Consider the following 23,406-nt stretch of genomic DNA (forward strand, 5'->3'; position numbering starts at 1 on the left):
AAATTTTTGAATATTACTTTACAACTTTTTTTTTTCATTGGGTTTTTTAATTGGAAGTTAAGTGTTGTAGAAGACCTTAAAGTTGATATACAAATACACTATTACACTGCTTTGTGACTTAACGAACTTTTCTTATAGATAAATTACTATGTGATATTTAATTAAATTTTTATAATTTAAAGAATTTAACTTGAGATTTCTAACTAAATGTATGGATGAATGGAATAAAAACCGAGCAGAAATGAGTAATCTAGTGTGGTTAGCATATAGCTGGACAACATTTTAATTAGTTGTGATTCCATACTCAAATATTTAAACTCATCCAAGTAGATATTTTTGCCATTACTATATTCATTTTTAATTGCCATTTAACACATAATAATCATTTAGCTGGCATATATTTTGTTCTTAGTGAAAGAATTAGAATAATTTAATTTAAGGTATTTTTTTAAATGGCTCTAATCAAATTTTATTTCCCACTATGTTGTGAGGAAAAAGAAAATAAAAAAAAGTGACTTCTGCTTTTATTCCAGGAACAAATGACAAAGCTGGAGGACCCCATTATATGCTTCGGTGGGCTTCTCCACAAGTTGTTAAAGAAACCTTTGTTCCTTTACATGAGTGGAAATATCCATACATGACTGTGTAATTTTTGTCAGTCGTGTAACAATTTTCCAGGAACACATGCTTGTCTTCCATTGAGAAATTGAATATTTTGGGAACCAATGAGCTACCAGTGAATCTCTTATTTTCTTAAGCTATGATTTTTTGGTAAAAGAATCTCATAAATATATTATTTTTAAAAGCATTTTATAGAACTTTCAAGAGTAAAATTAGCATTTAAAATATTTGTTGCTTTAGATTAGTATGTATATTTTCAAATTTCTTCTACATTTATTTTTTTTAACTTGAAATCGGTGATTTTATGTTATTGGGGCAAAAATGATCTGTTTTGAAATTACTCCTTTATTAAAGTTTATTGTTTTTATGTTTACAAAAGTAGAATAGCTTGTTGTTGAATCTTGTTTTGTTTGTTCCACTGAAAATGTATTTACCATATTCCTGTCTGATTTCCAAAACATAGTGAAACAAGCATTTATTTGTATATCTGTCAACTGTCAATAATATGCACAAACTTAGTTAAGACTTTTTTTCTTCATAAATGTCAATCTGTTTAAACTATGCATAGGCTTTTTTTTTTATGCTTTTAAATTATATTATTTTGCCATGTGAATATGTAAATCAATTTGTATACCTACAAAATGCAGAAACTGGTTCTTAAAAGTAAAATTTTAAAATTTTTATTCCTTAAAAAAATTTTTATTTTTCGGAAATTTAAAATTTACATACTTAAAACTTATGGTATTGGTGTAAAGTTTAATTTTATAAGTATATCCTACAATAATAAAATGGCTTGTTATATAAATATTAAATTCATTGTCAATAATATTTAGGATTTGTCAAACGATAGATATAAAAGAAGAAGAAAATGAAAGTGTATTAATTAATAAATGAATTTAATGCAAAAAAAAAAAACAGATTACAACTTCTCCTTGGCTTATAACCATAAGAAATAAATTTTGAATTAAAAAATAATTTCGAAATGTATTTTTTGTTTACATAAAAAGAGTTCCTATATATTTTTCATATTATGTACTGCTTTTACTACCCAAATGGAGTGTTATAGTGTTAAAAGAATATAAATTCAACTTATAACATATCAAGACAGTGTCTGCAGAATATCCTTTACTTACATTTCAGTTTTAAGCCAAGAAAATCCTGCGCTGTGAAATAATTTTTTTAATAAAAGATCCTTTTTTTTATATATCAAAATATTTCTGGCTTAATTATGTCTATCTTTGCTTGTTCTTATATATAAAAAAATTTAGATCACTAATTTATTTGTTATGGAGGAGTATATATCTCATATCTAACAATGTGCAATAGTCATCAAACTACTTATATAATTTATCAATTGAAAATTATGTGTAGTAATCTTTCTGATAACGCTGTTGGAACATGTATTTTAATCATAATTAATTAAAGTGTTATGATAGTAAGTATAATTTTTTATATTGAAGAATTAGGATGAAATTATTTTTACTCCTGAGATTGATACCAAAAATAGCACTTTTATGTTCAATACAACTATTGTTGTGATGTCAAAAGCCAACCTGCCAAATCATTTTTTACTTAGGAAGGAAATGTTTTCATATCCTAGTCATTACTTAATAAATGAATCTGTTATTTTTTTTTTTATCATGTATTCATATTATGTTTATGCTGTTTTAAAATTTTCATATTTTGTATTTTTTGTGGTTTTGCTTAGATGTTCATTCTTTGTCATATTGAATATGTGTCCTTTGAAGCATTTGTTGATTTATTGCTATTTCAAAATGATATTTTTTGCCATTTAAACCAGTTGCAAAATGCTAAATAAGTTGTGATAATTTTTGAAATAAGTGTTATTAGTTTTGTTTTTTAATCTATATTGAATTCTGATAGCTATTTTAAATTTAATGCTTAGTTAGTTTTGAAACAAAATTCAGTAGCTTTGGTCAATTTTATTAATACCCTTTTATTACTTACATTGTTTAACATAAATGTAGAATTTATCTTCTCAGGTTTGCTTAAATATTTTTAGTTTTATACTAAAGTTGATCTCCCAATAATATTCTTTTATAATTTCAGTTACTAAAATATACCAGATTTTTAAATATTATCTATCCTTTCTTTGTAAAAAAATCCTTCTCCACCCCCTTCTAAAATGTTTGTTAAGTTCTAGAGAAATTTTCTAATTGTTTTTCATTTTGTTTCATAAAAGTAATAAACTAGCAATAAATTTTTTTTATGGATTGTTTGATAATAAAATCAAAATAAATCCATTTAATGAATGCATTTTAAGCAAATTATTAGCTGTTTTTATGTTTTTGGTTGCTGCTCATTTCATTCTGAACCCTGTGATTTTTTTTATCTGAATTAATTAGTGATTTAAAGATCTTTTTTATGATAAAATTTACTTAGAAATTTTATCAAAATTTAAAAATAAAATTATTTATTTTATCTGCATGTTGATCATCAGTAAGTCTGTTCTACTCTGTTAGATATAAACCAGCAAAAAATTGTCCAATTATTTCAAAATTTTGTTAACTCCTTGTGAAAAATTGGAGAAAACATTTACTTCTAATAGAAGTGCAACTTGTAACTAGTGATTTGTTGTTTGACAACATTTAATTTTCAATAAAAGTATTGAAAAGCTTTTTTTTTTTTTAGTCATCATTGTGTTAACTATTTAATGCTGTAGTTATTCTGACTGCTTTAAAAAAATACTGTCTTTTATACATTATTTGATTTAAGCAGAACACAAAAAATTATATATTAATGAAAGAAAAAAAATGGCATATGGAATAAAAAAAAGGTTTTAATTATATTAGACATGGCTGGTATATGTTGTATTTTATGATTGAGAAGTACAATTTTTAAAATTCAGTAAAACTGAATTTTTAAAAAATGTTTTCAAAAAAATTCAATCAAAAGGCTTTCTACAATAAAAAAATAACAGAAGTTTTTTACTAAATGATACCAGGCCATTAACATTCTCATTTTCTTTGCAAGACATTTGCAAATTTTATGAGTTTTAAATTTGTACCTCATTGACTGCAATTTTGGAACTCATCAAAATTTTCAGTGCCGACAATTTATGAATGCTGCAATAGAATAATGGCACACGGTTAATTTTCAACAAAAGCTACCATGCAGAAACTTTGATGGCATCAAACTATGATGTGATCATTGAAATGTTCTAATAGTGAAAAAAAATACCATCTAATTATAAAAAAAGCCAATACTTCCTTTATAGAATATATACAAAACTTCAAGTGCATATCTTTATTTCTTTTCTTTAAATACTTTTTTAAGTGTTAAGTTACTTTTTAAGCTTTATGTGTGTTATGTTGCGTAATAAGCAATACCAATCTCAGTTATACAATTGGGAGAAAAAATTAATTTTCCTATAAATTTTTCCAATTACAAATTGTTCCGCCTTTTTTTTAAAATCTAATAATTGGGAATATATAAAAATGTCAAATATAGGTTATTGATTAGAAAAAATGTCTTCTTCCTGTGGGGCATTTTGAAAAAGAGATAGATGTATTTGTTTCTTAAGTGATATGTAAAATTTGGCTCAGCAAGACCCTGCGAGTCATTAAAAGTCAATTTTAAATTTATTTAAGTGTATGCAGTCCACAGAAGTACTTTAAAAGAAGAAAAACACATTCTGTCTGCTGCAAGTGTAGTAAATTTACCTAAGAACCTTACCTTGTAAGAATTACCTGAATAGCCTTTTCAGAAATTGAAAATGCAATAGGCAAAACGTTTTGCTACATTATATTACTATCTGAGAGAACAAATCACAGTAGACAAAATGGATTTTTTTTATTTTTTTTTTTAACTCAAATTGAGCTCTAAGAATTGTAGAATTATTTTCGTTTATGTCTACAATCTATTTTAATTCAGAATAATTTTTCTTCAAAGTATTAAATCTTAAGAGAAAAATGTTTTCATAAAATTATTAGTATCATTAGTAAGATTATTAGTATCATTAGTAAGTATATTTACTACGGAGTTAAAAATGTTTCCCAAGAGAAAATACAAAAATCATTGTAAAAATTAAGTAACTACTAAATGTGATTTTCTTCAGCAGTAGGTTTTGTTTTTTTAGTCTCTAGATATAGAATGAAAGGATTTCTTCAAAATGATTAGTTGTTATTTTAATCTATTTGCAATGAAGTTTGTGGTAGGGAAGAACAGAAGCATATAAGATAATTTAGAGAGAGGTGACAGTATGACTTTTATGTATTTGAAAAAGCAAAAATGTGACAAATTTTATGTAATTGTCTAAAAAAAAAAGTTTGAAATGGGGAGCGGAATGGGACAACCCAATTATTGAATAATTCAAGATAATGGAAATATATTTATTTTAATTCACAACAAAAAAACAATAAACATAATTCTCTTTTAATATGAATGAAATAATAAATATAATTTACATATGCATGAGAAACAAAATGATATATATGTACTCATGCTCATAAAATATGAATACTCCATTTTTTTTTCATTTGAAATAACAGAGATTAAATAAATTATATTTAAATATTTATAAGCAATAAAGAAATATTCATTAATAAAAAACTCTATAAATATAATTACAAAACCATGAATTTTATTGCACTATAATAGTATAGAAATTAAAATATATTTTCATTTTATTTTTTCATGTTTGTATTTCATTGATAATTACAAGTTATAGTTTCAGTGAAATTTACGAGAACATCTTAACTAATCTATAATAATTTCAAACATTGACACAATAGTAATATAAAGAATTTTTGAAATTCTGAAAAATGTATTCCCCTTTTAAATAGGAAATTTTATCGTTATTATATGATTTTTGGGCGTTGTTACATAATAAGCAAAACCTAATCTCTAAAATATTTTTAAATGTGAAATATTCTTCAATGACTAACGCTTATTAATGTTGTTATTCTGAACATAATTAAAATTTTATGGTTACAAATTCTCTCTATAGAACATTTAGATTTACAACTAGAATTATTTGCATAAAACTTCGCCTCCTCTTTACTATCACACTGATTCAAGTTTTTCCTGAAACCATCCAGTATCACAAGAAATAATAAAAATTCTTTCCTATATTTTTTATATATATTTCCTGAATCGTTCTTCATCTGATCAAATGTTAAATATTCTGGAAGTATCGCTACGACTGTATTCAGATTTCTGTCCATCTACGATTTATCACTGCTTTCGTCATCTGTAGCAGATTCTGTGTTATTGCCATTATCGGGACTTTTAGCTGGTGATCTGGTCATTGGAGAGCTTGTTTGCCTATCTGTAGCATTGCCGGCGAATTCTGCATCCTTTCTCAAAACTGCCTTAATATGTGAGCTTTTTGACTCATTTGCCTCATAAGACCAACTGCGTCTCATGTCCAATTCTCGCATCCTAGTAAATTCATTCGCATAATTTTCTTGAAATTTGTACCTGTTCAGCGATAAATTGTTATCTGAGCAAGATATGTCTTCCGCTTCGTGTTTCTTCAAGTGCCTGTCCAGGTTGGTTTGTTGCCCAAAGCATCGTTCACACAACGGACACTTAAATGGTTTCTCCTTGTTATGAATATTACGAACATGTCTTTGCAGGTTCGAAGAAATGCTGAACGAACGATCACAGTACTTGCATTTGTATGGTTGTTCCCCTGTATGTGTGCGCAGATGTCGAGTAAGATTGGCTGAACGTGGGAAGATCTTCCCACAGAACTTGCATGAATATTTTTCTTTGTTCTTCTTGGCTTTCATGTAGTGATCGGCAGCGTTATGAATTTGATTTTTGCTGAAAGCCAAAGCAGACGTTTCGGAAACTGAGCTGTCCACTAAGTGCTGTTGAAATGGATGAGGCATGCATTCTTGTGAGCTATTGAAAAAGTTCAGAGCCATACTTTCTTGGTGGTTCCGGTACATGGTATCAACGAATAAAGGATGCAGTGGAGTAGTCCATGGTAATGAAAAATCGCGGGGAAAAGCATTTTGCATGTAATTTGACTCAAGAGGGTATTTCCACTCTTTGTTATTATTCTCATCTAAATCTGTAGTGCTTTTTCTTTTCTGGCTGACTCTGAGGTCTAAAGGTTCGTCAATCTGTTTGGAATAATCTACAACCGGAGGAGGAAAAGGATGTAATCTAGGCAAATATGGTTCCTCACTGGACAATTTCCATTGTCTGGCTAGTTCAGAAGTCCCAAAGCAGTGATTATCCATCAGTCTGTGATAAGAATACAGCTCATTCATTGTCAGAGCTTCTGGACAAACAGAAGCAATTTTTGGTGAAGTTTGGCGCTGATAATGGAACATGTTTTCACTTTTAACACCACTAAGGCATAGTCTGTCAGATGTACTGACCATGTGAGATTTATGTGTTCTCAGATCGATAATGAATTCAGTCTCTTTTTGTAATACCGTTGCTTCTGGGACAAAGATTTGTTTCCTAGTTTTTCGAATATCAAGTGAAGTTTTTTTCAAATTCGATTGTGGCAACAATGAAAATTTTTCACGCCTGTCCCTTTTATGACTTCCTTTAGAAGTCAGAGGGGATCTGTATTTGTCTAATGAAGTATATATTGCAGCTTCCGATGTCAGTATAGACTTTTTGCAATGGCTGCATTCATCTTGTAGACGACATAAAGAATGCATACGCTTATGACGACACAGATTGGAAAACTGTGTGTAAGCTTTGTAACAGACATCACACTGGAAAGGTTTGATGCTGCTGTGGATGTGAGTGTGCTGCTTCAAGCCGCTCGATGTAGCAAATGCTTTTCCGCACTGGGCACACGCGTGATTTCGACTTCCTAAGTGCTGAGAACGCACATGTCTTTGGAGATTGCTCGGATCTGTGAACGCTCGATGGCAGGACACACAGAAGTGGGCACGTCGTGTGTCTTGGTATTTGAAGTCGTGATGCCAGTCGGTATTAGCAGTGACTTTAGGTTGCTCTGAGTACCGATATCGTGTCTTTCTGAAATAGTAAAAATAAACTATTAGCCATGGATTTTACATCACAAATCATCTTCGAAAAGTACTTTAGTTAAGAAGTAAGCATTCTAATGGATTAAAAAAAAAAGGTACTAATCTTATTTGAAACTTATATGATTTTCTTTCTATCGGGTCAACAACATTTATGATAAGCATACTTATTAAGTGTTTAATTTTGAATAGATTGTTCTGACAGCTTTCTTTGTACTCTTTTAACAGTCTATTGAGTAAATTTATAATAAAAGGATGCAGAAAATCAGAATTAACATAAATATTATTTAGAAGAATCGGTAGTTTTGTAGAAAATGAATTGCCGAGGACAGAACCCGCGACGTTAGGGTCAGTAGCCGTGTAACATAACCACTAGACAAAATGATTACCTTGGTCTGGGCGGCTGTTAACTGGCTTATGAAGCTACCACCACAGTTTTAACAATACTGTTTATATTCTTTTTTTCTATAATCTAGTCTTTCAATAAGGTGAACAAGTTTTAATTTGATCAGTAGGATACCATTTTCAAGTACTGTAAAACATATCGACATCTGTTTTTTACATATACATATCATCGAAACATCGACATATTTTTTTTTAATAAAATAATTCCTGCTTTTAGCAATTAACTTGTACGCCCAGAGAGTATTAATTTCATGTCTGTCAAACTTTTGATATGGAATGCATTTATTTACAATTTCGCCGTCTTCTGTGACAAGACGGAAAAATTAAAATTTAAAAGAATCATTAATTTACTTCAAATTCTGCGCATGCAAATAAAAAGTTATATACAACAATATAAAAATGGAAGATGAAATTCTACTTTAGAGTCATTGTTTAAAAAAAAGAAGCAATTCCTTTTTATCTAAATAGCATTGATAAAAGCACTCGATTGAATGGTTTGATGGAACAATGAAATTATTATTAATGGAACGATGAAATTATTATTAATGGAACAATGAAATTATTATTAATGGAACAATGAAATTAATTTGAAATTCATCATAAAAATAGGAAACAAATTAAAAATATGTCCGAAACATCAACATAAAAGCATTGTTATAAATTGCGTATCAGATTAAATTTTAAAAAATTAAATTAAATTAAGAAAAATTTAGTCAGAAATGAAATAGATTGCATTAAAACAGTAATTTAAGTTCTGAAACAGTGTAAAAATCATTTTTTGTGGGATAATATTTTCGGCAGATATATCTGAAAAAACAGCAGAAACTTGTTTAATTTTTAATTAACTTTGGTCTGTGAAAAGTTAAAAATGAATTTCATCCTATCTTCAAGAACACGTGAGTTAAAGTTCATCAAAATCGGACAAAAACCGTAAATTTGTATTCATTTTCCCTCTGCAATTATGGATTACAAAATATATTTTCATATATGTTTTTTTACTAACCGCCTTTGCCGACCAGCTGATTCGCCAAGAATATTGTTTGTTTTTATTTTCAATTCAATCTCTTACACATAACGTTTTCTCAAAAGAAAATATTTTTAATAATTTATCTGTGACAAATATCAAAACCGCGTTTTTTTTTTTTTTTTTTTTTAAATAATATTGCATCTGTTCTGCTCATTGTTTATTCCATTTTAATAAAGCTATGACTTCATGTAAACCTAATTGTACCTCTCATTTATCTTCTAATTTCAGCAACACTGTAACTTCACATTTTTTTTTCTTGTAAACTTCATAGATATTAAACAAAATCTTTCTTCCTTAACATTCAACAATGAAAGAAAATCACACAATTAAATATTTAACTAAACAATGAAAAACAATTTGAATTTCAGTGCAATAATGTAATCTATTTTTTAAAATTAAATAAAATATGTTTTTAAAAAATTAGGACAAAATTGAGCTACAATTAAGTTGATGTCTTTAGATAAAGCCAAATCTTTGAATTTTAAGATTTCGTAAAAATCAATTTTGTGGCGTAATATAGGGAATTTGGTGAAATATAGTAAAAATAACGTTAAAATTTAGTTTATTAACATTGTAATTAAAATTTTAAAAACATCGCCCCGAGTGTACAGTCTCAGCATCTAAATTATATGTGTGAAGTTTGGCAGTTCTTGGTCAAAGGATATGGCCTGTTGAGTGCCAACACACAGACACACACTTACATTCATATTTATTATAAGAAGTTTATTTTATTAAAGAAAGGCAAAACAAATTTTATTATTACTGAGATAAACACATAAATAAATTTATTCATTCATAAAATTTGCAATTTTTGTCACAATTTTATATTTTTCAGCAAATTTATAAAAATTGTGAAAAATTCGCAGCTTTTGGCACATGCTTTTTTAAGACAGTTTCTTTTTATTGATATACAGGGTGTTTATAAAGTCCCGGACCCATTTTGATGTTTAATAACTCATAAAATAATAAAGATATAAACACACTTATGGCATTTATTGATGGAATAACTCATATATTTTCCTTTTCAGGTTTGAATATTTTTACTTTTGTAAATATCGTCTGCGCGTGTGGTTAATTTCATATAATTTCATTTTCCAGTCTAAATATCTGTACTTTTCTAAATATTGTCTGCTTATTAATTGCATTTTTCTCTCTTTTGTTTTTGTCAACTATTGCAATGTTATGTTTACTTTTGATGTGTTTGTTCTATGTAGTACTTTTGTATGTGATGTTTTATTCGAGCGGATATTAAGGAGAATGCATACACCACAAGAGAAAGCACAGATTTTATGGTGGTTCATAGAAATGAAATCGATAGTGCAAGCACAGAGAAATTTCAGAAGATTTTACCAAAAAGATCCTCCATCCAAAAACAGCACCTTGCGGTGGAAAAAGAATTTTCTAGGAATTGGAAGTATCGAAGATAAGAAACGTTCCAGACGTCCTTGCACAAGTGATTTTGATGTTGAGCGTGTCAGAGAGACATTTTTACACAATCCTAGAATATCTGTGAGATCAGCGGCAACAGAATTGGATATGCCAATTTCGACGGTGTACAAGGTTATTAAGAAAAAATTAAGACTGCATGCATACAAAGTTCAAATTGTTCAAGTTTTGGAACCGAACGATAGACCTAGGAGGATGGCCTTTGCAACAGATATGCTAAGGAGGATAGAAGATGCTGCTGATTTTCTGAAGAGCATAATGTTCTCCGATGAAGCATCCTTTTATGTTTCTGGCATTGTTAATCGCCATAAAGTGCGCAAATGGCTCTGTGAATGCCGACATGCTTGTCGCTACCTGGCGTGAAATTGACTATCGACTTGATATTCTCCGTGCGACGAAGGGGGCACACGTGGAAGTTCATTGACAAGGGTCATGAAACTGTTTGAGTCTATTTAACCATTTATGTTATTAATTTAAATCTATCTTTATTATTTTATGAGTTATTAAACATCAAAATGGGTCCGGGACTTTATAAACACCCTGTATTAAATATATGTAATGTTGTTTCCCTCCTCAATTAGTTTCATTGTAAAAGAAAACAGTTTTCCATTATAATTATACATGATTTCGCTAAGATGGTTGGTGACTTCAGTTCATGGCCATTTGCATTTTTTGGCGTTTAATCGTTAAAATAAACAAGTACCTGATATAAAAAGTTACTTGGTATACAAAGTTATCATTAAAATTTAGATATATTTCAGATTTTGGCTCAATCCATTTCAAGATTGATCGTCTGTCGGTCTGCATATTTGTGTGCATTCGATGGACTCGAAAATGCACCGATCTAGAGAAATGAAATTTGGTAAGTGATCATATCGCTAATATTGGAGATAATTACACAATTTTGAATGACATGAAATTGGATAGCATGTCTTATTTTAAGATAAAGTCAAGACAGATACCCCATTGAAATTCGAAGATTAATAATGAAAGCTGAATTGTTACAAAGACAAAACAAATAACTGTTTAGCAGGACTCAATTTTTTTCGGGGGTGGGGGTAGAACACTTTAAGATTTTGTTAGAGTATTTTCAGCTCACAAGGACCATATACTTATTCAAATAAAAAACCAAGTATCTTTTTGAAAAAGCTTTCTGACAACTTAATCGATTTATTCAGTTGCCGTTCTTCACGTAATGAATAAGCAGGTTACTAGTGAACTAATTTAATTTAAAAATTAGAAACAGATTTGTATTAATGATGTTAAGCTCATCAGAATGCATGCATTTTAGAATAGTTTTGAAATACTACGCCATCATATAGATATATAAAAATTCTCTTAGATAACTATATTTATAAAAGGAAGTGCTTGTTATGTGCGCATGTTTGTGTCTATAGGACAAACCAAATTAGGCATGGATAAAATAAAGTAATAATATGTATTTAATTAAAAAATTAAGCGAAATTTTGATTTTTTCAGGTATAATTTCCAAAAAATATGACTGCAAATTTTATTTTTATGTTATTTTTTAATTAACATCTTTTAAAGATATCAATAAAATTACAGTTAATTGTTTTCAAATTATTTTCTGCATGATTTTTCTTATAACAGATTTTATTCTTGTATTGAAATCCAAGCCGATGTCATAGTTATTGAGTTGAGCCATTTTCTTTCATTGTTTAAAAGCTGAAGAAGAAAAAAAAAAAAATTGTTTTTTATTTTTTCGGCACGATAGTTTACCTGAAAAAATTAGAAAGTGAAATCGCATGTCATCAAAGACAATGTGCAATTTGAAATGGATTATCCAAGCACTTTTTAAATATTATTATGATATCAAAATACCCGATTTTACTAAAGAAATTTCTTCTTGTTTGAGAGAATCATGAATATAAAGTTAGGCGCAATATATTTAATTTAAATTAAATACTACCCATATTCCCGACGAACCAGCTGGTAATGAAAGGCGGCTAGTTAGTATTATTAAAAATTATCCATGAGTTAAAATTCTGCGTTAGTTTATGTTAACCAAAAGCATTAGTTTTTATGTGACAGTTTTTTCCAAACCAGAACTACGCCCTTTTCAAAATAACGAGCATTATTAATTATTATTTAAAGGATATTCATCTTTAGTTAAAATATTTCAGCACATTCTGAAATAAACATCACGCATCATGCATTTTTGAAGGTAAGCACCAATTAATTGGTATAAGAAATCTTTACGTGCTTAGAGTTGTCCGAAGATGCCAAATAAGAGAAAGTTTCCATTAAGAATCGTGCTTTATGTGACCTACAAACACCACTCATTTATATCTATCTGCCTGTTATCAAATTATTTCTCACCTATCGAAGGAAACGCCCAACTTTTCTTTGTCTGTTTTTCACCGGTCAGATGCGGTCAGCAGTGGAATCCGTTGTTAACAGTTAATTATAACTAGATCAGAAGATAGCTGTCATTAGGCAAATAAGCAAAATACCAGTAGTTCTTCTAGAAGAAGCGGAAGTGGCCATCAAGAAATTGTCTTGTCTCTTACCTTTGTGTCATGCGGTGACTGAACTAAATCAAATGAATTCTTCATGAATGTCAAACAGTCGTCAGAACGCTTTGGGGGATTCATTAGCATTCACAAATTGTGGATTCATTTTTTTAGAAGGAAAGAAAACGATTTAATGCGTGGGAAAATAACGGTAGAGTTTTTGTGTAATGACGTCAATCGGAATTCTTATCTCCACCCACCCACCCGTTGTTTGATGTTTCTTTCTATAAAAAATAAATTCAGAAAAATATTATTTCTTATATAAAAAGTAAATCTTATAAAATATCCTATGAAAAATAAATTTTATATCAGAAAAAAATTCTCGGAATTCCTTTTTTTGATATTTTTTTTCTATAAAAATAAATTCTTCAAGAATTTATTTATTTATTTAAGAATTAAATATATTCTTATTTATAGTTAATAAATAGGTTTCATTTAGTTCAATTTATGGAATTCGTCTTTTTTTTACTTTTTCTTATACAAAGTATACAACAATGAGATAGCCACTATCAAAAAAGTTATACATCGAAATTTCGATAAATATCTACATATCAGAAAATTCTGAGACGAGAATTTTTTTTTTAATTATGCCTATTTGCTGCGAAAAAGATAATTGAAAATCTCAGCAATCTGAGCGGATAAAATTTGGCATATGATAATTCTTTTAATCAAATTTGTAGATTTCAGAGAATTACATTAAAAATATTTCATACAAAATATCTTTATTCCAGAACTTTTTGTGGAATGAACTTTTCAGGGAAGTCCATGTTGCGAAAATCTTGCTGAGATTGTTTAATCTATACATAACCAAAGGAAAAGAAGCGTTATTTGTTTGTAAATGTGTTTATTTGTAATGTCCAGATAAATTTATCGCATCTAAGCCACGAAAATCGGCGGTAGCCGTAAAGCTGACTCAATGCACCTTAGAGACTGAATTTTAAAATTTAACTTTGAAATTTTCTTATTTTATATTTTGTACTATTTTAAATGCCTTTAAGCCCAAATTTATTCGTATTATTAATGTTTTTGATGATTACTGAAAAAAAAATTCTGCACCAACGGAAAGAACAAGCAGTTGACGTTCTTAAATTTGCTTTGCACCTTTGACATAATTCAGTGAATCCCTTCTTTTCTTGACAACTTATGAATTTAGATTTCGATTGTTGCTGTCTAGACAAAAACACATTTGGTTTAACGGATTTTCATTTTCTCATTTTTAGAAGTCGCTTTTCTTTAAAAGAAAGTATGTGTATAATTTTTTAAAATGTTATTGAGATTAAGATTTTTTATAAGGAGATATCAATCGTATTAATTACGATTATGTAAAAAACGATTAATGTTTCAGGTCATGCATTACATATCTTATTTGATATTCACTTTTGCACAAATTTTTTATTGATTTCAAGGAATTTGTATCATATTAGGCGGTTATACCCTCTACTAAATCCTCTCACCAACCCTTAAATATCACACTACGGCTCTTTTTTAATCATTACATTAATCTGAAATCAGTCATTTAAAACTTTTTCAAGAAGCGTGAAGGGTTTTCAAGAGGTTTACCTCTCTATTATTTTTTCCAAGTGTCGTCGCCAAAAGAAGTTTACCTCGACCATTTGATGGTTAGTAAATCCTCCAGTATTTCCAGCGGATTTAACAGATTTTCAATTTTTTTTTTTTTTTTTTATCATGGCAACAATTATATATTTTCCATTTCAATTTTCTTCCTTTTCCCTAAAACATGCCAGACAAAAAGAATAGAGTTCTGTCAGAATCTCATAAGCATGCTCAGGTAGTTCGGAAGGTTCGTTCCATACACAAATATTTTAAATCTCTATTTCACTCATTCCGATTAGATCTTCCTACGAATGATTCTTCAAAACTTTCATTTGTCCTAACTTCCCGTTCCGACTATTTCGATTCATATTCGAATCTGCTCGATTTAAAATCATTTATCCAACTCCCCTCCCCCCCTCTTTTTTTTTAAGCATTGTCTCAGATTTCTGCAGATGCAGACATGTAAATAATCCGAACATGCGAGCTGTTGTCAAATAACGATTAACAAATCTGGCCACATTTTAGTGTCTACATAAGCGTTTTTTATACATAGATATTGGTTATTTAATATTTTTGAAATGCAGCAAATTCCATATCTTGCTTTAAAATTAAAACTTTTAGACTACTTATATGTAAAATAGCTTTTTTTTTTTAAAAAAAAAATTACAATCGCGTCATAGATATTTTTATAGAACTACTTATTTTTTTTATCTAACACCATTGTTCACGGATTCTTCTAAGTTTATATAAACAAGACTGATTACAAAGTAGTAATTAAATTAGGAGAATTATTATTTAAGGGATCTTAAAACTAATGACATTTAATGACAATCACTTTTCAGCCATAAGATATCATAGCCTTCCAGTACCATAAATAAACTTAATAATAAATAGATGATGACTAGAAAACTGATATCTTGCTTTTTTTTTCTTTATATCAGTACAAAAACATATCTCGAATTTGTATCCCCTTTCAATAAAGTATTATTTAATGCAAAATTTCGGACAATTAATGTTTAATTTCTGCTATATCTTGTTCTTTGAATCCTATGTCTAACCATCTAAACGAATTAATACAGCTTTCGTAATTAATATACAGCTTTAAAATAAAAATACAGCTTTTGTATATTCTTTAAAAGAATATGACGAATTCAATTTTTGCAGGGAAAAAACACTTTTACTAAGAAACAAAATACAAGCATTATTTGAGTAAAACAATAACTCGTTAAAGGAAATTTATTGCTATGGTGGAATTCAGAAACAGAGTTACTTTTGTCCATGAATAAAATAAATATTAAATATTTGTTTCATAAATTAGTTCGGAGGAGGAATGTGTTGATTTTTAATCCCTTTCGGAATACCGCTATTTCCCAACAAAACCTCGAAACTTCTGAATATTATGATGTAATGACTTAGATGATAGTTGATTAGCTCAAAAATCAACATAAATTTAAATTATATTTTTATTATCAAACAATGACGTCAAATATACTGTGAAAAATTAATGATGAAAGATTATATAAGTAATTAACATTATTTGAACGCTGATAGATTAATGTAAATTTTAGCAACGAATTCTTTTCTGTAATCGGATTCACTGTTGGAAGTTTCCTTTTTAACCGAACCACACACACACACACCTCAATGAATGAGACTTGAAACAAAATGGCTCATGCGTCGTCCTCATCATTTGACCATGATTCAAAATTGGTATGTCCATTGTAAAATAGCCCTTGTATTATTTCGAAATGAGAGGTTGATATAAATGATCTTTAAAATAATCCATCTTTAAAATTTTTAACTTATTTAGAGGTAAACTTTTGACGCATTACAGTTTAATTTTGTTTACTATTAAAAAGGTTAGTATGCTTATTTGCCTTTTCTATTTTTAAATCAGACAAAACCTCATCAAACTTCACGAGATTACTAGACATGACAGCTTTAAATGAAATTCTATAAGAAAAAAATCTACCGTGTCGGTCCAATAGACTTTCTTGTTTATTTTCTCATAAACTTTCTCGAATGATTAAAACTGGTTCTGCCTAGGTTTTAGGCAATATCGGCATTAATAAAAAATATTTTTTCAATCATGTTGCTATATTATATGATTTTGATAAATTACGGTCAAAATATTATCCGAAATAGATAAAATAAAATTATGTCACTAAAAAATTAAAAAGATGTTTAAAAATTACTTTATGCCATCAAAAAATTAAAAGAAATATCTATTGAAAGACATTAGCTAGATTTAATTACTATTGATCCAGATTCCCCAATTTACTCATCATGCTCATTATGATCGATTTTTGAATGATCAAATTTTTATATATGATGCCAAACAGACAAGCTTAGCTCCAAAAATAGATTTTATAATTTCAATAAAATCTACAATGTATGAATTTTGTAAAACTAAGTTTTTGGCGAATATACTACCGTAATGAAAAATAAAATAAATAAAAACACACAATTGCAAGGGAAGAAAATCCAAATTTAAACAGCTTTTTTCTTTAAGTTAAACAAGAGTAAATTTTTTTTTAAAAATTCCTGGTCTTTGCAGTTATTTATACTTAAATTATCTTTCGCTATAATCAACACCATTATTGATTAAGTAACTAAAATTTTTTAATAATATTTACAACCTCTCTTATAACATTATATTTCGATTTATATTATATTAGAAAATATAAATATATATATTATATTTTCTTTATAATTATTAAGAAAAGATTTCTGAAAACAAATCTGCTGAGGAATATCTATCTTCAAAATAATGATAAAAATGAATATCGAAACGAATACATGAAATAAAAGCAAAAATAAACAAATGAATAAAAATTAAGAAAGAATTAGACTGAGAATCATTTGTTTGGATTTTAAGTTATAGAAATTAAATAACTTCATAAAAATAAAAGTAAAATTTTCTCTTTAGATTCACTTTCCATTTATAATAATGAACGATCTATTCAAGCATTCAATATATTTTATTTGTTTCCATAATTATAAACAAATGGCAATATTAGTTTGAATAAAACGGGAGCAACGAATAAAGTTGTTCAATCCATTTGTCAAAATTCGAAGACGCTGTGTGCGTTTTCTTGCTAAACATTTTTTTGAATTGCTTTTATTTTTTTAAAAAGCACAACAAGTTTTTTTATGAATTGAAATTCACTTTATAGGAACTGTTGTCAATTGTTATTTTTTTTTATTCTATATAGTATTAAAATTACGCTTCATGGAAAAAATGGTAAAATCTAAAAATAGACTTAGAAATAGAATTGAAATTTTTCAAAGAAGCATAAATAAATAAAAAAAAATAAAAAAAACCTCTGAAAATGCGTAAACATCCCAACAAATTTATAAATTAAGATTTAACATTAAATATTGTTGTATTTTAAAATGTTCATTTTTAATCTGGTATTATAAAAATAGCACTATTATTGTTTCAGACGATTAAATGGTGATAAATAGTTTTTAATACTATTTAAAATTATTTAGAAAAATATTCTTATTCTTTAAGATATTTTTTTGTCTTTTTCATTTCATTTTTTTTTCCTTATTCAGATGCATAAAATTCGCATAATTAGTTTCTTACAGAATTATTACATAAACTTTCTTCTATAAATGTAAGAAAATTAAATACCACATTTGATGTTAACAAAAAAACATTGCAAACTAATATAAACAAAAAAAAAACAGAAATTAGAATTATTAGATAAATAAATAACAAATATATGACAGTGTGAATGGAAACCAAAATGACAAAAGCATTTATAATTTGAATTTTTGCTATAATTAAACAAACTTAGAAATCAAATCCTATATGAATATTTGTTTTAATATAATACATTAACTTGCTATCTTAATATATAGGAACTTCATATTTAAATTACTGCCATTGGCGAAAAATAAGCAAGCATCGCACTTTTAAAATTTCTAAAATAAAGATCTCTCAGCTGATGAATTAATTTTAATAAGCTTGCTTAAGAATGGATCTTATGTCCTCCAACTACGAAGTGATATATTGCATCTGGATAACTAAATTCTTAACTCATACCGTGGTGATATAAGATAATGGAGGAGATAAAGTATTAACAAACCAGTCCTAGAATGTATAACGAAAAAAAAAAAAAAAATCAAAAAGTTTCGATTAATACATTGAAGAAAAAAACTTTCAGGGTAAATATAGCAGATGATATGGATGACGGCTACAGGGAGTTAAATTATACAAGGATTTTACTAAAAACAGAGAATGTACAAGTTCCTGTTAATCATTATTTTTGTAGGGAACAGAACAAAAAATGTGGATACATATTTTAAGATATGTTTTCAAGAATGATATGAAAGGCAGCAGCTCAGTTCTCTTATTTACGGTTAAAGTGACAAAATTTCAAATACCCATGCATTCTTACTTTTTACTAGAATGCAATCAACATAAAACTAAAATTCCTAAATGGAGTTGGAATAGTAACTGTAGAATGAAAAGCGCCGGTGTTAGGTAGAACCAAAAAATAAGTTTAAAAAGTGTCAATAATCAATAAATACAAAGTAACAGAAAAAAAATGCTGTGTTCTCCAAATTTCTCATATAAGTTCAAAGTGTTCAATATGTATAAAGATGAGTCCCATATACCACTTTTTTTATTACTATCAGCCTGCAATTCACTGACCAAAGGCCCTTTTTTGGTCACCAATCTTTGCTTTTGCACCTTCATGTTCTATTGTAAAAATGATTTGTTTCTGTATGCTTGGATTTCACTTTAAGTTTTTCCATGATTAAAAAAAAAATAGATATATTTATTTCATTTTTTTAAAACCAAATAGCCACAAGAAGAAGCGAAATGCTTTGCCTCAGGTTCTATTTATCCTTGTTACAGCCCTGCAGCAATAATATTTTGAAAATGAAAAATAAACTTTGATAAATAGATTAACTCTAATATAATAAAAACTATAAATTCTATTATTTGAATTTGTATCAATTCGATACTTTCCTGGGGAAATTTTATAACGTAATTTCAAGTTCAACTGATATAATTAAAAAAAATTATTGTAATACTTATATGTGAGATCTGCGGAAATATACTTGGAAAAGAATATTTTTTTAATGTCTCTAAACAATGAAATAGAAGGACACATGTTTATTCAAAGTGTCTTCATAGCAACAATTTTAAATTTAAAAAATGTGGGATTTTTTTTAAATAGTAAATGATGATATCATAAAACTCCAACTATCCGAATCATTAAGGATCCGGCTGTCTTTGAGAAAAAAAGAAAAAAAAAAATCAGCAAGTAAGATCTTTCCGAATAAAAGCGAGTAAGATAGGAAGACAACAGTATTTGTTTCATATGCTCAAGTAATGGTTATTTTAATACAGTACGTGAATATACTAAATGTAAAGAACAATTTTTGTGGTTATAAATGTAATAAATTATAAACATTTTTTTTTCGAAGAAATAGCCTTTTCTTTCCACCAATTATCAAATTATCCGAATAGGGTTTGATGTCAATTAATCCGAAACAACGAAATTATATTGTACATTCCTATTAGCCGCCTTTGACAACCAGCTTGACTTAGTAAGATTAGCTTAAGTAGTATTGATTTTCCTCCCGATTAAAATATCAATATGGAATAAATTTATTTTAAATTACATCTTATTCTTTGATAACATTAAAAAATGAATTTAACGGAATCTCAAAAAATTACTGTACTTGCAATATAAAAAAAATATATACCATAAATGAAAGCGAAAAGTAAAAATTTCTGCTATGGAGTTCAAGTCCAAAGAAAGAAATTATTTCTAATAATTTTAAAATTGCAGAAAAAATGCAACAATGAAATTAAATTGAATTTCATTATAGCAATAAAAATATTGTTACAAATTAAGTATCAAAATAATTTTTTAAAAATCAAATTAAGTTTAAAGAAGAAAAAAATGATGTGGAAATGAAATTGGCATCAATAAAAAGGTTATCTTTTGAGTTTCGAATTAAAATAATATAAATTAAGTAAAATAATAAAAACATTATAAATATTATTTATTGGAATTAATATTTTCAAAAGACATTGCTGAAAAAATAAAAAAATATAATTATTAATTTATATTTTAAATAATTCTTGATAATGATAAAAGTTCACAATGATTTTCTTGCTTTGAAGAACATTTTAGTCAAATCGCATTAAGAACATTAAAAATCTGTAGATTTGTATAAAAAACATACAAGAAAGCATTCATATTTATTATTCATTTAAATTTTATTTATCCAAATTTTTTTAACGTGTTGGATTGTGAAGAGTACATGGAAGAATTCTCATTTTTTTTAGTAGCAAAATTTTATTTTATCCATTTATTTTATTCATTCATTTTTATATTCTTTTAATCAGAGAACATCTATAACAGACATAACATCTTTCTACAGAGAACACAATCTATTAAAAATAGTTTTATTGTATAAATTATAATAAAGATACTTTCTTTTGCGAATTGTTTTTTTATGCTTAAAATTTTAAACAAAATAATTATTTATTTTAATTCATTATCGACGAAATTTTAATTCCTTTATGTTAAAAGAGTGATGATATAGAGATCGCTATCCAGGCTTTAATTTAAAAAGCGGTACAAACAGATCAATAAATTCCTATTAAAAGCAAAAAAAAAAAAAAAAAACATTAAAAATATTATATTTCAAAAAATAAAATGTGATAATTATATAATAATGATAACATTTTATTTTTGTTATAAATTATACATTTTTAAGAATTTATAATTTTAAATTTTACCAAATTTTATTTGAAATATTTTAATTAAATAAATATCTTTTATAATCCAGTAATAGTTTAATAAATATCTTTTCCCTAGTAGCACACATATATTGTATGATATTAAACAATATGTGTAATATTTTATAATATTGTAAAATATTGAATAATATAATATGATGTCGCATATTGTAAAATACTGTGCAACAAGTTGTGCTACCATCCGGATTATAGTCCAGTATCTATTATGGCTGAGATAGAGCCTTCCCTCGTAAAAAGAGTTTTACCAAAATTCGAAAAGAGTATCAGGAAATATAGGAAACAGAAGAAAAAAAATATTGAAGAATTAAAAACGTTTTGAATTTATGTTATCAAAAAAAAAAAATCATGTCTCACAGACAGTAATTTTTTTGAGGGGGAAATTAAGGAAAATAAAATTAGCTAAAAAAGGGATAAGAAAATAATATACTTTTTCGTAATATCAAGATAATCTAATTCAAAAAATTCATAAATTATTTAAAATATTGGAATTATATCGTGAAATATTTCATTTCATATATCTCATTTCATAAAAATAATGAAGTAAGCAAAATAAACTTACCAAACTGATATCCTACTAAATAAAAGGAATCCAATTAGAATTTTCTTCTTTGGTCTATAAATATAATTTTCAATATCTCAAAATGCATGAAATATTTAAGAGTTCACCACTTCAGCCTCGAATTAAAAAATTAAATTCTGCATCTTGAATCAACTCTTTAGATTTCGATTCTGTATTGTGTCGATACTAATTGCAACTAAGCAACAAAATAATTAATTATTTTTTTACTTCTCCACCTTAAAATAATGATTTTCATCAGTTATAATGATAAAATGAAAAGTCCCTATTTCTTTTTAGTTTAAATGTTTTTAATTATTAATTAATTATAGAAATACTGCTCATTAAACTTGATCTTGTAAAATTAGCAGTTTCGAAAATCAGTATAGCGAACTACAAAAAACTCTCACAACCACCACTTCACGTTTCCGAAAAAACACTTTCTTCCTTTCTCTTTTCTTTCCGAAGAACACCGAAAAACTTTCTCCGATATTGTTCTGCCTTCCTCCTTCTCCTCCTCCTCTAAGAAATCAACACTTCCGGCCCTCCCTGCCTCACACCCAACTGTTGGATTCGAATTTTTTTCGTAATTTTCTCGTTTGGTTCGACACACCTGCCCCTTTCCTCCCACCCTCCCTAAACAACGTATTCCATATCTTTCTACATTTTTTTTTTCCTCCAGTCGCCAAGCAGGAGGTCATTTGGCGACATCGTCGGCGCGATGACCTCTTTTTGTGGCACCAGGAACGGTGTGGTCTCCCCACCTTTCTGCCAAGGCTGATCCGATGAGGGATTTTAGAGCCAGCGGAGGTATAGTAAATAAATAAATAAAGAGAAGAAAAACAAACACAACAAGTGGAAAGAAAAAAAAGAGATCTTTCTGCCTGGCCAATTAAGCTGGGGGTGGGTCCGCAGTGCTCCATATACCGCTTTAAACTGGCGATTGGCCTACTTTTATCAAACGTAACCGTAGCTCCGAACTTGAATGTATAAACTGTTCTTTTTAATCACGAAACAAATGTTTTCTTTCCTTTCTTTCACTGGGTAGTCTGAAATTGAAAGTAACTAATAAAATCGTTCGTAAGCTTCGTTTTTCTTGGCTGCATGGGGTGATTGGGTTTATCAAAATAGCGTTTGTTTTGTTTACATTCCCGGGCCGTCTGTTGAAAATGAGCATATCATCATCATTATTTAAATTGCAACTACTATATTATCATCTGAACTTGTAAGAACGTTACACAATAATTGTTTTTCTTCTAAACTAAATTATCTACGAATCGTATCGAGAGAGAAATTGGAGAAAAATATCGTTTGAGCTTGTAAGATTGCTACAAAATTATCGTTTGATTTCTAGTTATGTAATTAAAAATGAAAAGACAAAAAAAAAACCCGAAAAAGAAGTTATAAAGTAGAATAATTATTTCTTCTCTCTAAATTAAATAAAGTTCCATGAAATCTTCTAGTCATTTTGTTGTTGTTTTTTAATT

General features: G+C 27.8%; 2 protein-coding genes across 4 annotated transcripts in view; one reads left to right on the plus strand and one right to left on the minus strand.

Moving 5' to 3' along the window:
• LOC129980585 (delta-1-pyrroline-5-carboxylate dehydrogenase, mitochondrial-like) overlaps positions 1-3,266 on the plus strand; it is a 38,282-nt gene extending 35,016 nt beyond the window's left edge. For both annotated transcript variants that reach the window (XM_056090963.1, XM_056090965.1), the window contains exon 14: positions 534-3,266. In XM_056090963.1, the coding sequence (XP_055946938.1) occupies positions 534-649 (116 nt within the window). In that variant the 3' untranslated portion in view covers positions 650-3,266. The remainder of the gene's footprint in view (positions 1-533) is intronic.
• Positions 3,267-5,409: 2,143 nt separating this feature from the next.
• Positions 5,410-23,406, minus strand: part of LOC129981965 (zinc finger protein 319-like) — a 34,625-nt gene continuing 16,628 nt past the window's right edge. Inside the window, exons 1-2 of one of the 2 annotated variants that reach the window (XM_056093041.1) lie at positions 21,923-22,421; positions 5,410-7,593 (exon numbers count right to left, since the gene is read on the minus strand). In XM_056093041.1, the coding sequence (XP_055949016.1) occupies positions 5,808-7,268 (1,461 nt within the window). In that variant the 5' untranslated portion in view covers positions 7,269-7,593; positions 21,923-22,421 and the 3' untranslated portion in view covers positions 5,410-5,807. Of the gene's footprint in view, positions 7,594-21,922; positions 22,422-23,406 lie in introns of those variants that run through there. The other variant, XM_056093042.1, reaches the window with a different exon arrangement.

Source organism: Argiope bruennichi, chromosome 8 (assembly GCF_947563725.1).
Source record: "Argiope bruennichi chromosome 8, qqArgBrue1.1, whole genome shotgun sequence".
Lineage (NCBI taxonomy): Eukaryota > Metazoa > Arthropoda > Arachnida > Araneae > Araneidae > Argiope > Argiope bruennichi.